Source organism: Platalea leucorodia (genome assembly GCF_965183815.1).
Source record: "Platalea leucorodia genome assembly, chromosome: 4".
In the NCBI taxonomy this organism is placed as follows: Eukaryota; Metazoa; Chordata; class Aves; order Pelecaniformes; family Threskiornithidae; genus Platalea; species Platalea leucorodia.
In genome coordinates this window covers 111,288,755-111,306,278 of record NC_138826.1, presented here as the reverse complement: position 1 = coordinate 111,306,278, position 17,524 = coordinate 111,288,755, and the positions used below count along the sequence as shown (strand labels likewise).

The 17,524-nt window shown below is 37.2% G+C and overlaps 1 protein-coding gene across 2 annotated transcripts in view; it reads left to right on the top strand.

Annotated features, from left to right (window-relative positions):
- Positions 1-17,524, top strand: part of KIF21A (kinesin family member 21A) — a gene marked incomplete at both ends in the record, with an annotated part of 92,410 nt that overhangs the window by 53,279 nt on the left and 21,607 nt on the right. For both annotated transcript variants that reach the window (XM_082308767.1, XM_082308766.1), the window contains 15 exons: positions 546-584; positions 3,035-3,119; positions 3,303-3,420; positions 4,668-4,856; positions 5,799-5,998; positions 6,395-6,502; positions 7,027-7,095; positions 7,209-7,420; positions 8,100-8,253; positions 8,635-8,835; positions 10,219-10,320; positions 12,064-12,229; positions 12,746-12,766; positions 16,686-16,746; positions 16,966-17,020. In XM_082308767.1, coding sequence (XP_082164893.1) covers positions 546-584; positions 3,035-3,119; positions 3,303-3,420; positions 4,668-4,856; positions 5,799-5,998; positions 6,395-6,502; positions 7,027-7,095; positions 7,209-7,420; positions 8,100-8,253; positions 8,635-8,835; positions 10,219-10,320; positions 12,064-12,229; positions 12,746-12,766; positions 16,686-16,746; positions 16,966-17,020 — 1,780 coding nt within the window. The remainder of the gene's footprint in view (positions 1-545; positions 585-3,034; positions 3,120-3,302; positions 3,421-4,667; positions 4,857-5,798; positions 5,999-6,394; positions 6,503-7,026; positions 7,096-7,208; positions 7,421-8,099; positions 8,254-8,634; positions 8,836-10,218; positions 10,321-12,063; positions 12,230-12,745; positions 12,767-16,685; positions 16,747-16,965; positions 17,021-17,524) is intronic.

Here is a 17,524-nt window from a genome sequence, read left to right as displayed (position 1 = left end):
TATGATTTAAAATAAAAATTTCTCATTACTATTTTATATTACAATATGTTATCAGCATATATAAAACTAGTGCATTGTTTTTTTTAATGATATATTCCTGAGGATATATAACTTTGGTTCAATGGCAGTACTTCTTGCTTCATTTTCGGTATTTTACCTGCCAATTTTAAGTGGCAAAAGAGGAGAAAACTTTCTAGAACTAAGAGATTTTTTTGAATCCATATTAGAAATAGTTCTCAAAGTGAAATATATTGTCTATATCTAAAACTTCTTCCTTAGTATAAGTTGAATTTACAATTGTTGACAGTGACAGATTAGTTAACCTACAAATGCTTCTTCTTTGTTTTCTATTTACTTTCCAACTGTGCAAAATGTATTGCCTTTTTACTACTTGTTGTCTCTTGATGGTATCTTTTAAAATTTCATTTTAAACTCCACAAGCTCATATATATCATTTTTTTACCTTCTTATCACTTTTGCTTTTCACTGTCTGGTTTGTCCTTCATTGGCTTGGCCTTCCAATACTGTACCTCGTGCTTTTGAAGGCTACAGAAACTTGAGGAAAGCAGTCAAGAAGAAAGAAGGTTGGAATATTTCCCAGGTTTTTAATTACCTGTCATTTCAATTAACTGGTTGTCATACATTAAAAGAAGTTGGGCAGATTCATAGGTACTTCAAGAGTAGTTTGTCTGGCTCTTCAGAATTCTTTCCTGTGTTTTGAGTTTCACCAAGTGTTTTAACTGGAAGGAACCTCTGTTGTGGAATTCAAGTTGACTCTGAGATTGCACGGTGTTGAGCAGGCATTTGTGGGGAGGCGGTGCCTTTGGGAATCACTATAGAATTAAGTAGATTGCTTTCTTGCATGGCCTGTATGGAATGAAAGGCAGGAGGAAGGTGCAGTAGCTCATATGGTATGAAATGTATAGCGGGAAGCATACGACGATAATTTTGGCATGTGAGATCAAGAAGGTCTTGGTCCTTCACACCTCAGTTAAGTCTGCTTCTTTTATTTTTGAGAGCATGCAACTGAAGCCTTGACTATTCTTTCCATTCAGTTTCAGCCAAAGCAGTAGATAAAGTAGTTAGTCATAGAGAGCAGTTAAGTTGAGGGCTCTAAAAAGAGAAATATACTGTTGTTAAAAATGAAAGTAACGGAGCTTTTATTTTTCAGCTCTCTTCTTTGATCCATAAAAGCCCCACTGAATTCATGCAGATGGTGTGAATCCACAGATCAGTAGCATACAAATCAAGCAGTACAGTTCTGCCTGGGAGAGCTGCCGGCTCTCCATTCTCCTGCCTCTCCTCTTTATTAGGCAGAACACCGATTCTCTGTAGTGGTGAGCTCTGTGCTGTGTGCAGGCAGAAGGGAAACTGGGGATTTGTCTCAATCTGTATGAAGATTGCAGCTAAGATCTGTTATCATTTAGGCTTATTAACCAACAGAAAACAGAACATGTTGTGGGCTGAGTGAGATGAGAATGTGTGGAAATAAGATTGCATGGCTCAGTGTTCCTTGTTTGGCATTTGTTTCCTGTACAAATTTGGTTAGGCTTTTTGCTTTCAGCCTCCCCGGCTGCTATGTGGATTCAGACGGTCCAAGCAAAAGCTTTCTGCCTTGCACATGGTCAGCTGTAGCTGGATTTGGTTTCACTGGTGATGAGTGGGGCAGAAGGAACCAGTTAGCACTGAACAGGTTAAAAAATAGTATAGCAAAGTAGCATAACAAAAAATCATGTGTGCACAGAAACACTGTGTTACTTAACTGGCACTCTTCAGAGAAGAGCTCTGTTTTAAAGGTGGCTTTTAGGTGTCACTTGCCAAAGTATAGTGTCCCGAATGTACTGAACATTTCTTGTCACTGCACTGAGTATTGGATTTGTCTGAGAGTTAGACCTCAAGTCCGAGCCCCTCTTGGTGTCAGTGGAGGAAAATGTGCATTCCTAGTTACCCTGCCTGATGAGTCACAGCACATAACTTGCCAAACTTTTATGCAGCTGAAGTTAGGTGAGGTGGATTCCATGTTATGCAATCCTAACCGCATTTTTTCATTATTACCCCCTATGGTGCCTAGCCCTGTTCTATCATGATTTCCCATTTATTGGGGATGGTTTGGGTTTCGCACATGTAGCACTAGAGGGACTGCCATTTGGTCCATGACAATTAGCAGAGTTCCATTGACTTTTGAGTTTTACATTTGCATATGATGTCTCAAATGTGCACTTAAAAAATGTTAGAACTCATCCTAATGGCTAATACACCAAACCTTTAAAACAAAACAAACCCCTGCTGTAATTTGCATAAGCCATCACTACAGTTCAGGTTGCCAAGCGTGGAGAGAATATAGAGGTACTTGACTTTTAAGTAAGTTTTGAACCATAGTCTGAAAAACAAAAGCATGGAAATATACTAAAATGTAAATAGTTGGGAAAAGTTTCTTTTTGAGATAGACAGTCCTATTGCAAAAGTTCAGTATTTCTCGACTCTGTTGTTGTATCAATGCCTATTTTGAACATTCCCTTGATGTTAAGGTAGATAACTGATCAAAAGAGTAGTTATAGTATGATAAATTAGGATGTTGTTTAAGGCTTATACATAAACTTTCAAATCATTGTAAGCACAGTAGGCTCTGTTGTAGCTTGAGAGTGTAGTAATACCTGTAATGTATGTTGTACCTACACACAATGTTCTTTGTTTTGTAAAAGCTATTCTGGGTACACCGCAACTTCCATGCAAAATGAGTGCTGCTGTAGTATATGAAGATGTGTGTTCTGATTGTCCCAGTTGTGCAATATGCCCTAAACCAATGTGCTAATCATTAATATTATTTTGCAAGCTAAGATTAAGAGTAATTGAGCATTATTTTATTATCTGCGGGAGTTTGGAAGTTGTGTTTTACCCATGCCCAACACGTGTACCTTTGTCTAACTACACTTTGGTTTTCATCTTTATTTGGAATTGCAACTTACTGGTTTGGGGGATGGGAAGCACATGCCATTTGAGTTTGTGAATATTTTGTCTCTGCCTCTTCTGCTAGTGTTAAGGAGGATAACACAGATAACGAGCAGGAGAAGAGGGAGGAAAAAGGCACTTCAGAGAGAGAGAATAATGAATTGGAAGCAGTAAGTATTTTGAAGCGTTTGTTTTATTTGTTCATTGTCTGTTTAAATATTTACAAGGTTATAGAAAGGAAATTAGGAATGGGTCAGATGAATACTGTGGCTTCACAGTGATAGTCACAAGTGATTGGGGTATGGAAAAGTGTGGGTGTGCTTCAACATCTTTCTATTTTGTACATTTTGTAGGAAGAAATGCAGGAAGTAAGTGATCATGAGGATGAAGAAGAGGAAGATGATGAGGATGAAGATGACATGGAAGTTGTCGAAAGCTCAGATGAATCGGATTCTGACTCTGACGAAAAAGGTGATGTCAGTGCAATATTTTGTAGAATTTTACAAATACTATCTGTCATTCCTTGGGTTTTGGTAGGCAAGATAGTGTGCTGTCAACCCACTGTCCATAATTCTCTGTGGATTGTATGTTCAGTGAATTCTTTTTTGGTTATGGTGCTAAAACATGTAATATACATCTGATCAAGTGTCCCTGTACTGGCTTTAAAATTGACCAAAGGCCATCAGGTGTTTGATAACATATTTCTTCCTTAGTTAGAATATTGAAAGTGTAAGGTTTTAAGTACTGGATTATTTTTGTCTCGGGACTAATCACCAAGGTGATAGCTCCTATTCAGCTAATTAGGAAATAAGTAGAATTTAATTTTCAGAGGTTGGAAGTCTATCAGCCTTCCTCATTTTCAGAGGCTGTGGCTTTATGTAGAAGCATGGCCTATGTGTGGCATGGAAATTAGGACTGCTAGAGTCAGAGACAGCATCACCAGCAATTCTCTCATGTGAGTTGGGCCAAACAGGCAAACCAAATCTGTTGGTTCCTTCTTGTTTGAGAGTCACACAAATCATTAGCAGGAGTTGCAGAATCTGAAAAGAAAGAAAAAAAAAAAAAAAAATATCCTCAACTGACATCTTTGTTCTGGAGCACATACTCTTAAGCCAAAAAAGGATCTAATTGACTAAAGAAATTAATTAAACTTTTATAAACTTAGTATGTGGATTAGTCCTTTTTCCTTACTTTTTTCTCTTACTTTTCTCGTTCCCTTGACTATTCCACTTCCATGATTGAGGTGGCTCCTCTCTTCTCAGAATTTTGGCTGTATTTTTCTAAGAGATAGAGTAGGGAAGATCTCCCTTGGAATCTGCCAGCAGTCAAATTTTCCATTTATAATCTGATGGGTTTATAAATGACAGTTATTCTCCAGCCCTGAGATGTGACTGAAGTCTCACAGCCTGTGCAACTTTAGTATGGGGAAGGAGAGATTGCTGATGTTGAGATTTAAATGTGAGGAATTATAACATATGGGCAACTGTGATCCAATGAGAGAGATCTTTCCCTACCTCTTTCCCAGTTCTAGGATGGGGAGATAATTGCAGATAATAGTTTCACTTGCTGCATTGTGCTTTGTGTAGACTTCTCCTATGCACAATTTACATGTCAGGAAATGACCCTGACATTGCAGGGGGGTATCTGTAGTTATGTGATCCTCGCTGTTACTTCAACAGAAGTCTTAATTTTTAATTGCTCAAATCTTTTTACTTTAGAAAATTATCAAGCCGACTTGGCAAATATCACCTGCGAAATAGCCATTAAGCAGAAACTGATAGATGAGCTAGAGAACAGCCAACGAAGGTTGCAAACATTGAAAAAACAATATGAAGAGAAACTAATGATGCTACAACATAAGATTCGAGACACTCAGCTTGAAAGAGATCAGGTTCTTCAAAACTTGGGTAAGAAGTACAAAATCATTTAAATCTAGATGTTGTGTAAGATATTCAAATTGAATTGTTTGCTACTTCCCTCACTTCCTGTTTCAAATGTGATAAGAAATTGCAGAAAACAGAAATGGGTGTGTCCCCATAATGCCAGTGAATCATACTTTACTCATTCTAGTTTCTACGAGAATGGACAGAGATTTTTTAAAAAGATACTGCTACTAACAGGTATTTGATTTGGTTGAATAAGAATTTTCAATTTTCTAGGAGCTCTCATTTTAACATAGTCCTTGAGATAGTTCCGGAATTAAAAGTTCTTTCCTGCTCTTCCTTCCCCACTTTCTTTTGATTTGCATAAAAATAAGAACTAGGATCAGTAGCCTCGCAGAGATGTTTTACTAACCAAACTTTTTTGAATATGTAATCATACTGAGATGAAAAACTAACTCTGGCTCAGAAAGTCCTAAGCCACAAATAGTTGAACTTTGGGAGAGTACTGGGGGAAGTGTTTTGTTTGTTTCTTTCTTTTTAAAAATATACTATATATACTTTATAGTTGCATACTTTATATGCTTTTGCTGTTCCCTTATTCTTCCTTAGACCTTCCCTCTTGATCAGTGCCAGAAAAGGGATACTAGACTTAATGGCTCTTGGGACAGTTGTTATGATCTTGTGCACATATGTGTGAACAAGCATGTGTGTATCTGTCTTCAGGCACTCAGATATTTGTTGTCTGGTGCAAAGAAGTCAGAAGGAGAATGTTAATATTTGATCTCTTGTTCAAGAAGACACAGAGGTGGAAAGTTTGAAGCAGTGCAGGTGACAGGAGCTAGAGGCAAATTAAATTTTTCAGAGATATTGCAGATAATGCTAGAAGCAGAGGAAGCAGTCATCTGCTGTGGCTGGCAAAGTGAAAATATCCTGAACAAAAGCAGATTAAGGACTCTTTTACTCTAGGTTCTGTAGAGACCTATTCAGAAGAGAAGGCAAAAAAAATCAAGTCAGAATATGAAAAGAAACTCCAAGCCATGAATAAAGAACTGCAGCGACTTCAAACAGCGCAAAAGGAACATGCACGATTGCTTAAAAATCAGTCTCAATATGAGAAGCAACTGAAGAAATTGCAGCAGGAGGTGACAGAGATGAAGAAAACCAAGGTATATTTCAGTATATTGAAGTGTTGTACAATGAGTGTTTACTGAAAAATGGGTTGAAATCTCCTGTGCATTTATCTACCAGATAACTCTGTTCATGCTGTCAGCTGCTCAGAAGTCTGAAAACAGAAAAGATATGAAGACTTGTCTGTTCCTGGGGGAGAGGGGTGGCTTTTAGGTTTAATGAACAGAAATTACAGTATCAAACATGGAGAAGCTTGCACTGCTTATTAGCTGTTATTCAGCACTTAGTGAAGAAGACATTAGATGGAGGAGGTAAATTGCTAAAAGCATGTAATATACTGGAAGATGGCAATTTGAAGAAGAAACTCTATATGAGTGGGGGCAGGGAACAGCACCAGTGTAAACAGCTTTTTCTAAGTGATGACCTCTTCACAGGTTCGCTTGATGAAACAAATGAAAGAAGAGCAGGAGAAAGCTAGAATGACTGAGTCTAGAAGAAACAGAGAGATTGCACAGCTTAAAAAGGAGCAACGCAAACGAGAGGTGATTTGACAGATAAAGAACTTATATTTGGAATAAGCGTCTGTCATTATGATGTGCATCTGCTTGCAGGCACACCATGTGTGTATGCATTCACTGAGACTGGCATGTACCTGTGTATTTTCACCAGTCAAAATGCACATAATTTGGTTTCACTTCTATGATAACTTAGTTCCTAGCTTCAGGTGATACGTGCAACAGAAAACAGAAGACTTACTGAATATGTATTTCAGTATTAGTTTGTTAGTTAATCTTTGCAAAACTGTTGCTACTAGCTTACTTGCATGCAAGTATTCCTTTCGATAGAGAATTGATATAGTGAAACATTTATTTTCATTCTGCCCTAGAAAGAGCAAGAAACCGTTGTGACTTGATCTCTTCATGCCACAACAGTTTTGCAAACTTGTATTAGTGTGTAAAGGTTGTCGTTTTGGTTTTTTGTTTGTTTGCTTGTTTGTTTTACACAATACAGTCCTTGTGGCAGATAATGGAAAAAATACCATGTGCTGCTTGTGTTTTTTCCACAGCATCAGCTCAAGCTTCTGGAAGCTCAGAAAAGAAATCAAGAAGTTATCTTACGTCGCAAAACTGAAGAGGTATTGTGGTAAAGCAGTAATGCATCTTTGAAAACAGAATGATGTTGTTGTATTGCTATAACTTAGAATGCAGTTTTGGGGAGAAGTAATCGTGTCTTTGCACTCTGTTTCAGGTCACAGCCCTTCGTCGGCAAGTAAGGCCTCTGTCCGACAAAGTGGCAGGAAAAGTAAGTCGAAAGCTGAGTCTGCCTGAGCATCCTATACAGGAACCAAGTTCTAGCTCATCAGTTGAGCATGATGGTTCAAGAACAGCAGCACAGCAGAAGATGAGAATTCCTGTCGCAAGGGTTCAAGCATTATCTGTAACTGCAACAAATGGAACAGGGTAAGGATTAAAACTGTTTAGGACTCTCTCTTAAGAGGGAAAACTGAAAATTGCATGGACTTTCTAGCAGATAATCTTGTGATGATGCATATTACAGTAGTTATTTTTCAAACTGCTGTCATGTAATGCTCATAAATTGGCATTTTACCATTATCAAATGCAATTTGAGTTTTGTGGGTTGAAGACAGTGTGGAATAATGTAAAAAGGTATTCAAGGACAAATCACATTAAGAAACCCCAAAATTTCAGAATCCAGTTAATCTGTTCTTAGAGAAGTGCCCTTGGTGGTCCAACACCTTCAGTGTTCTTAAGTACAAAGAAAAACTTGTCGGAAAACACAATTAAATATATTAGGTTTATTGATGATCTTCCATTGTGGTTTGAAGCAGATCTCGTTGTTAAATAGGGAACAACTCTTAGGTGGCATTCGATTTCAATGGTGCATCATACAAGATGCCACAGTATTTGATACCTGGTTTTCAAATGCAATTTATCAGAATGCAATAGAGTTCAGGGCTGGGTGCAGGTAGCTGTCTGGTGCAATGAAAAACTGCAAGAAATTCTGCAAGAAATTTTTAGGTTGTCCATGAAAAATATTCTGGCCTGATCATTTCCACATTCAAATGTGTAATTGGACTACTTTAGACTTAGCTGTGTGTTTCTCTTGAATTTATCACAGAAAGAAATACCAGCGGAAAGCAGTGACAAGCAGAGTTTACTCCTCAAAGGCAGCCAGGATGAAGTGGCAGTTACTTGAACGCAGAGTGACTGATATCATTATGCAGAGGATGACCATTTCCAATATGGAGGCAGATATGAACAGGTTACTTACGGTGGGTGATCCACTAAACACTGTTGGCTGTATCGTCATATTAAAGAGAGAGCAGTGCATTTATGTTTGCTGTAAATGAATTGCTGTGATGGTGGCATAGGCAAAGTGATTGGAATCCATTGCAGTCAATGAAGATGCTCTAAACAACTCCAGTAAGCATTTAGACCATGGGATTGCTGTGCTGAGTAAGAGATAAAAAGCACATTAATGGAATCATATGCAAATGTATTAATATGTTCACATGTATAATTTCTTCCTGTAGAAATCATGATATGTTAGTTAAAGTATAACAAGGAAAGGAAAATAAAACAAAAAGGCGCTTAAATGGCCTAAGTGTTTACTAATTCCTTTTTATGTAATATTATGTCTTTGGGGAAAATAGCAACGTGAAGAACTTACAAAAAGAAGAGAAAAGCTTTCAAAGAAAAGGGAGAAGCTCATCAAGGATGGCGGTGGCACTGAGGCAGATAGAAATGTCCAAAACATAAATGAAGAGGTGGAATCACTAACTGCAAATATAGACTACATTAATGACAGCATTTCTGACTGCCAAGCAAACATTATGCAAATGGAAGAAGCAAAGGTAGGTCAAATATTAATGCAAAAATGATAAAACAGAGAAAAGAAAAACACAACTGTGTTAGCCTTGGAAATGTTCTCATTTTGAAATTAATTTTATTTTGGCTGTATAATTATTGAACCAGGAAGTGAAAACTTGTGAATACTTGGGTTAAGTCTGAAATGAAGAATATTTATACAACTGAACTTTCAGATCTGAGTTTTAGTGTCAATAGCGTAATGCAAGTTAAGATTGCAAAGCATTTAAATGTCAAAGCTTATGCTTTCCGTTCTGCTGGCATTATATTAATATAATTCTTGGGACTGACGGCTAACAGCTTGTATCATCTTCCTGCAGCTGTTGACATACTTCCACTCCCTTGTATTGTTTTTGTATACTTTAAAAATATATTTAAGTATTTTTGTATGTAAGAATTTATATAAATTCTTTATATTGCATTTTAGTATTTTCAATTATGGAACCGTGGCTTTCTATAACTAAAGAGCCTTTTCAGGCCAAGTTGTCCGTTTAGGGTTGACTTTTCACATAGTAATTCGGTAAAGGGAAATTGTCTATTACAATTGATGTAGAAATTTGAATATTACCAAAAGCAGTGAAATCCAAATGTGAAAACTCTTATAATGCGTATCATACCTTACATGGTCTAGCAGGAAGAATCCACCACATACAACTTCCTAGGTCTCTTGGCACATGGTAGCATGAAATCTGAACTGTAATGCTTACCAGTTTTTTTTTATAGGGCAGTGCTTGAGTTCTTCCTCTCCCACCTTGAGCTAATCTGTGCTTTAATACACGTTACATCGCCAGCAGCTTTTACTATTTTACTCACATCAGGGTTTCTTAAATTTTGGACAGCATGGTGCAAGGTTACAGGACTTCACTGGTAAAGAAGTAGTGAACACAGAAGGCTTTAATTCTTAAGGGTACCAGAGTGCTTAATACTGACTGAGAATAATAAGAAGAAAAATGAGGAAAAGACTAGGGGGAGAAGTCTTCAAATGCATGAAGGCTGCAGAGGGTGAAGAAATGCACTCATTTCTGCATCCACTGTGAATAGCTTAGCTTGTAGAAAGAACGGGTCTGAGTTGGAGGTTGAAAAGAGCTTTCTAGGAGGAAAGGAACTGAAGCACTGGAAGAGACTGGAAGGCTGCAGTCTGTACTGTGGGGTGTTTTGGGGATAGTTGTTTGGTGAAAAAAAAAAAAAAAAAAATCTGTCAGACATGGTTTAGAGGTACCAAGGGGATGACCTGGGTGATACTGCAGCATCTTCACTTTTTCTATTTTCTATGATTACTGTAATGAATTTAAAAAAAAAAAAAAAAAAAAAAAAAAAATTGAAAAAATGCATTTTTCACCATCTGACTGTTTTTGTTGTTGCACACATAGGAAGAAGGAGAGACCCTGGATGTAACAGCAGTGATAAATGCTTGCACTTTGACAGAAGCTCGATATTTGCTTGATCACTTCCTCGTGATGGGTATCAATAAGGTAATGCAGTAAAGTGAAATATGTGTGTGCCAGGACTATGCCATGTATCAGGAGCAGAGCTGTGCTGACATAAAGACTAACTAATGTGAATTCGTATCTATGAAAAGTCATGCTGGTTCTCAGTGTGAAGGCCCTTATGATCCATTGTCCCCCTCAATCTATTGCCTGTTTTTCAAGCCCCAGTAGAGCCTACTTCACTAATTACCTCAAGTTGTTCTTATAAGAGCACTAGCTTTTCATAATCAAATAAATAATCTCCTATGTTTTTCAACAAGCTCCTAAAGAATGCTCAGGATCTTTTTTTAAAGACTGGCTCAGCCACTTCCTTAAAAATATGAGCCTTTAAAATATATTGATGCATGGCATACTTTAGTCAGCCTTCTACTTTTGAGTAGAGCAATATGTGCTTTTTCTGAAAGCCTTGGGGAGTGATATTTTCAGAATGAGTATCTGGCAGTTTATAACCCTGTGCACATATGTATCATATGCTCTTGCTGCTGCTTTTCTTTCTGTTTGGAGACCATACTCGGTGTCATTGAATCAAATGAAAGATTTCAAGGCTATTGAAAGAGGCTTTGGGTCAGTTCCACTGACCAGTTCTCTGTTCTTTTTTGCATTCTTGACTCATCACTGTGCAGGTAATAAAAAAAGTTTGTTTAAAAAAAAAATAAAAGGAAAAGAAAATTCCCACAATCATATTGGCTTCTGCAAATTTTAGTCTTTTGATTTTTTTCAGCCCTTGGGTGGGCTGAATGGATACCTGATTCCTTGCAGCAGAGTTAATATGAAAGAAGTGCCTCTGACTTACTCTGTTAACAATTTCTCCTTATCATGTTAAAAAGCTCCACTATGTGAAGGCATTTCTCCTCTTTCCCATAAGTAATTATCATGTAGAAAAACTGAAGGTATATTTTTCTTGCAGAATTGGTCATGCCTGCTGTCTCTTCTGTTGTTTGTTTCCACATGCAAAATGCATCTATTGATATGCTGTTTTAGTTCATGATAAAATTAGAATTTAATGTGTAAGTCCATAGTACTGCACTTCTTTCTCAAGTGCTAGCACTCAAAGTTCTCTGTTATCCTAGAAGTCTTTGAGAAGGTGTGTTGTACCTTCATTTTTCCATACTATTTCTTCTATTTGGAAGCCATTCTCTGTAAATTTCCTTGGCTATGTTTTCTACAACTAAAAAATTCCCACTAATCCATGGGTCTAAGGGAGTTCCCCTAGAATGGATTCTCTCTTAAGTTAGGCCATGAGATCTTTCAGCAGAAGCTAAGTTCATTGAGTGATTCTGTAGGAAAGATTACTGTTCTGGGGTTGGGGGGGGGATTTTTTTTTTTTTTTTTGCTGTTGTTTGTTATAGAGTATCATAGGTAATAATTTAAAAAGTACTTATTTGTGAAAAATGGAGGTGTTGATTTTTCAGATGCTTGTTACTTTTAAATGCAAAGAATCTATGAATTGTACCTGGGAGTCGTATCCAACTTAGCCACTAGATGCATATTTGCAAGGCAGAGTCTGAGGAACACAGGTTAAACAAATGCTTAATGAGTCCCTTTAAAACAAAATAAAATAAACAAAAAAGACATTTAGTTGACACCTGGTTTTAGGATGTGAGAGGAAGGTTACAATGTACACATTTTTTGTGTTTGTAGTTTTTAAAATGTTTTGGCAATTCTCATTTTGTAACAAAAGAGTTGTAATAAAGCATTGCCATCTTTTTCTTTCTTTCTCTCTCTTAGGGTCTCCAAGCAGCTCAGAAAGAAGCTCAGATTAAAGTTCTTGAGGGACGCCTTAAGCAGACAGAAATTACTAGTGCTACTCAAAACCAACTGCTGTTTCATATGCTAAAAGAAAAAGCTGAGTTAAATCCTGAACTTGATGCTTTGCTGGGTCATGCTTTGCAAGGTAATTTTGTCATCTTGTATTCTCAATAGTCAGCTGCATGTCATGTTTGCCTTTCATGCATGCTGTACTGGGCATTCTAGGCTATTTCTTTTCTGAATAGATGCTGTATTTTAACATCTTAAACTCTATTTCACAGTTGATGTGCATGTATGTCATTTTTAAGTATATCCCCTTGGCAATGAAATGTAGGAAATAAAGAAGGTTTTTTTTTATTGAGACTTTTTAAATTCAATTAATCTGCTTGTTATTTTTACAAAAGACCGTGCACTTACAATTTGATATGAGTTTAACTTCTGAATGTGAAATTCTAAATGTGCAATCCTGTTCAATCATCATATGTTAGTGGTTTTGAAAATGGCATTGTATGTCTATTACGGCATCTATTCTACTTCTCATGAGATGACATTAAGAAAAATTTAGAATACATTTGGGTACTTTTGTTTTATTTCTTTTTATAAATGGATATGTTTTGATTGGAGTGTTGCTTTTGTTTCCTTGTTGCTGTTATTTACACAGACCTAGATAGCATACAGTTGGGTAAGTATGTTTAGCTTTCTGTGTACTGTACAGCTGCATGAGTTACTAATTCATTCATGTTCACTAACTGGTGTATCTTAGAATTTGTGAGTTTGTGAAGTTTGCATGAACTATTCTGTAAATGTACTCATTATCATGAGCTTACAGAGCATTTCTTCCTTTCTGAAGCCACTCATAGTCCTCATGTTAGTTAGATTTGTCAGATGAGAAGTGAACACAGTAAGCAGAGCTGTATTTCAAATTCATGACTTACTCCTTACGAACCTATAGTGTGATCAGACTACATAAAGCTATTTTGTGATATACTAGTGGTGTAGTTGTGACGAATTCTGCTCATCTTTTTAGGTCTGAAAAAAAGTAATTCTTAACATGCAGGTATTCTTAACCTGTTGCAGATAGCTTATTTTGTAATGTAAATGTTTTGCAGAATGCAGATTATATCTCACTTTTTCAATGGGGCTTAGTTACTGACTTCACTGATTTTGAGGACATTAGCCTTTTGTTGTTGTTGCTTTTAAATGATTCCCAAATAAATTATACTTTTCTCCCCTCCCTTGATCCTAGCCACAAAATTGGCTATGTTTGAAACTTGAAAAAAATATTACTGGTGTCAGTAACAATTCCTTTTGTATTGTCGTATTACTTCTAATCCCATTATGCTGTCCTGTGCTAGTTTGTATAGGCATCTGAAACATTGCAAAAGCACAAGACTGCCTGAAAGTGTATAGATCATCATCTGGTGTCAACTGGTGAGAACTTTGCCAGCTTCCCGACAGGTCACACCTGAAGATCTGTGTCAGGGCATCTTGCTGCATACGACCAGTATTTATTCAGGAACTTCAGTGGTTATTAATATCATAGTGTATCTAAAATAGACCCTTAATGTGTGTGCATGTGTGTGTATTTACTTCTGTTGGAGTGAGAGCAATGCTTCTCCAGTCAAGAAGTTAGTATTGCATTTTCTTTAGCTCTGGACAGGCTTTTAGTTATTAACAACATCTGGAGCAGTGAAAAGACACTTGTTAAATGAATTTGAACAGTCGTTCTATCGTGAAAGTTTTTGTAGAGTGTATCTCATTAAAGAAGCTTTTTAACACTTTGCGAGCATGAACTGAGGCTTTTAAAACATCTAAGCCACTCAGGGCTATGCTAACACTTTGTGGGAAGGAAACTTCACTGTGGGTGTATCTTGGCTGAATATGTTGTACTAACCTTAGTCCACGCTGAAATCCAAACTGTGGGTAGTCTGGTTTGTAGATCACTATTAGCTAAACCTTTTGAGCTGCAGGGAGTTCAGACACTGTTTCAGTGAGGATTCGAGGCTGGGACTGCCAGCTGGTCAGCAGGGACTCTGTTGGTGCAGGGGCTCCTTGGTCTGAGGATGTGACTCCCAGAGGTGGAAGTGTAGGTGGCAGCACCCAGGCCACCCCATCCCAAGCAGAGCGGCTGCACTTCCAGGGTGCTTGTGAACTGTTCCCTTGATGCCTACTTTCAGCTCTGATATCTTCAAAAGTTCTTAGCCATTTGAATACACTTGGCTTGAAGAAGTTTGGGCATTTCCCAATGTAGTTGTGCACCTACATTCAAGCATAAACTTAAGAAAAGGGTTCAGTCTGCAGAAAAGTACATCACAGGCTCAGGTTTTGACCCTCAGAATGGGTTTTGAATGCACACCTGCCTTGTGTGGATGAACCAGCTGCTATTCGCTATCCCATCTGCTCTTGTGAAGAGTTAACATGACCATGAAGTTGAGCCCTGAAGTGTTGCTGGAGTGAGTCCTTTCTGAAGAATTGTAGGAGCTGCTTTTCCTTCCCACCTGTGACATCTGGATGTTCATGGATGTGACTCACAGCCATCTATGTGCAGATCTTGAGAGGACTGGTCAAACGTCATTTTCTCTGGATGAACCATGCTGGTGTGCTCCATCGTACTGGTACTCTCCAGTTGCCTCTGCGTGAGGATGAAGACAAGTCATCAGAAGAGCTCTCCACTGTTCTATAAGCATTGGTTTATTAGCAGTTATCTTAGCTGCTCCTCGCAAGCAGTACTGCCTTTACTAACTTTATTGCTCCTTTCATCTCTTCTTGCAGAATCTTGCTCTTCTGCCTCTTCTCATTTCTTTTTGTTGATTCTGCGTGCTGGTTTCTACCTGAGGGCTTCCTGCAATCTTCCTGTGCTGAATTGCAGACAAACTGAAGAAAAATATCAACATGTGTCAGGTCACATGAGTGTGAGCTTACAAATAAAATCCCATCTTTTGTGGCTATCCCGCACTTCCTGCTTTGTTACCTGTGAAAGCTGATCACAGGTTCTTAACGAGAAGGGGATGAAGTAACATCACCCTAATATGAATCTTGTATTTAAAAAAAAAATGCAGTTATTTTATTGATGCTACTTTTGTGCCTTGCTAGAAGGAGCAGTACTCTAGATCCCCTCTTCTGCAGAAGACAAAAAAAGGTGTATAGAAAAGGTTCAATGTGGGCTCAAATCCAAGATGGAACAAAAAAGAAAGTTCAGAATGCTATTTCTGTGACCCTGCTTTCTTTATAATATTGTTGTATTTCTGATAATTAAAGTTACATTGTTAAAACTAATACAACATTTGAGTACCTCTGAAGTGCGTTGTTGGTGTTGGTGCTAGATTGATGAATGGTTTTGACTTTTTCAGGAAACATTTTTAGATGTAGCATACACAAGAAGGCAGCATGTTCCTTTTCTTTTCTTCATTCCTTCTCAGAATTCAATTGGAAATTGTATATCTTTCCTCCCTTTCTCCAAAGCATGAACTTACACTTAAAATATATACATGGACAAACCTATTTTAATATGGGTACCAAATATATTGGTTCTATGCATTGCAAATGGTATCTGCTTTATGGCAGAAAGTAGTGTCTCTAATAATAAAGAAGAGATATAACGGAATGTCATTAGAAGGTTATTTCATTCTTAAAATTTAATGAGTATGTTAAAAAATAAGGGACTTTACTTGCAGGAATATATTACCTATGTCCTTAAACTATGCTTAAAATGTATTATTAGAATAATATGCAAGTTAGGGGATTTGGTTTCCCAACAGTTTGGAATTGATTGTACATATGCCCTGGACTGGTTGTCTCAGCTTAATGTTTTGCACCGTTCGCATGCAGACATGTTAATCTGATGTTTGACAGTGTTAGTGTGACATGCATGCTGGTTTTGTCTTTTGTGGGCAGGTTTGTGTACCCATTTTACTTCAGGAGCATTTCTACTGAACAGTTTCATTTTACAATTAACTTCAATACAATTAATCTCCTTTTAGGAAGCAGTTGTATAGTATTAAATGGTGGCATCGTCCTGTTTTGAAAACTAAATGCTTATATACTAATAAAGTGCTTGCTTCTTGTCAGCCCAAATGATGCCATTCTATATAAGCTGAGGCTGAGCCTCAGGTCGCTAGCTAGTTAAATTTTTTTTTTTTTTTTTTCATTATAACCAGACTGATTCTGTCTTAGCACAAGAAGATTACAAAAAAAGAGGAGGAAGAGACACCCTTACTGTCCATTGATTTAAATCCTGTCTCTTCCATGTCTTGCAGTTAATTTCCTTTGCTTTATCTTCTTTCTTCCAGATTTCCCTCTAGAATTTATTTCTGGTTTTCTGTCATCCCTGCTGCTCTGCTGCAATAGGTAGATGACCACATTTGGCACAGTATGCCTAGGTGTATGAGTTACTTAGATTGTATGAAAAAAACTTAGTTTAGATATGAGGAAAATTCAATGGGGACTGGCTAGCGAATAGTCAAGATATTTTGAAAATCCCTGCTTTTTGTATGCTGTTCATCTACATTCAACATTGTCTGAGCTGTTTTGTATAGCACTTAAAACCTTCACGTCCTGTTGTAGACGGACAGACTAACATTATTCTTTTGGAAATTTTCTAGAAAATTTGGAAGATAGTACTGATGAGGATGCCCCATTGCATAGTCCTGGGACAGAAGGAAGGTGAGCAATCTTTGTTCACAGGTAACTGGATCTGGTTCTAGAAAATTACTGTCATTTTCCTTTTTTTGTAATGCATTATGTATCCATTAGAAGATACCGGTGATGTTGTTTCATTACACTTTGCCCACCATTTCAGTAGAAAGAAAAATTAAATAAAAATACACATTGTGCAAAAATATGACTATTTTCTTTCTAACCGTGATGCAATTTTTCTTTTAGTTCATTATCTTCAGATCTTTTGAAGCTTTGTGGTGAAGTCAAACCCAAAAGCAAGGTAGGCTGTACAATGATGATGGTAATTCATCTACGTGTCTTTTAAATGATTCTATGATTCTATAATAATTCATACTTTAATGGCACCTTCTGGAGAATGCTCTTGCTCTGCTCTAGAGACATTAATGAATGAAGATATGCAGAAGGTGAACTGACATACTCTTCATGTGATTTGTATGGAATATGCTTTTATATGATACTCCTCTCTGAGAAGCAATGATAAAAATATACTTTTTTCAATATTTTGTTCTTGAATTTTTACACTTTCAGAAAGAGAGACATTCTTCCAATTACTAGCACTCCAAACTGGAGTAGATTTGCAGTTTAGTATTAGATAGACTGCAGTTTAATGTTAATGCCAGTGGGAACTGTGAACATGCTTATCATTTGCGATTTGCTTCTGTGGTCATAGAAATGTAAAGGAAGTTTATAAAATAAATAGAAGTTTGACCTCCAGGCTCTTAATTACAGTTGGCATTGGAAGAATATATCTAGGCTGGCTGCA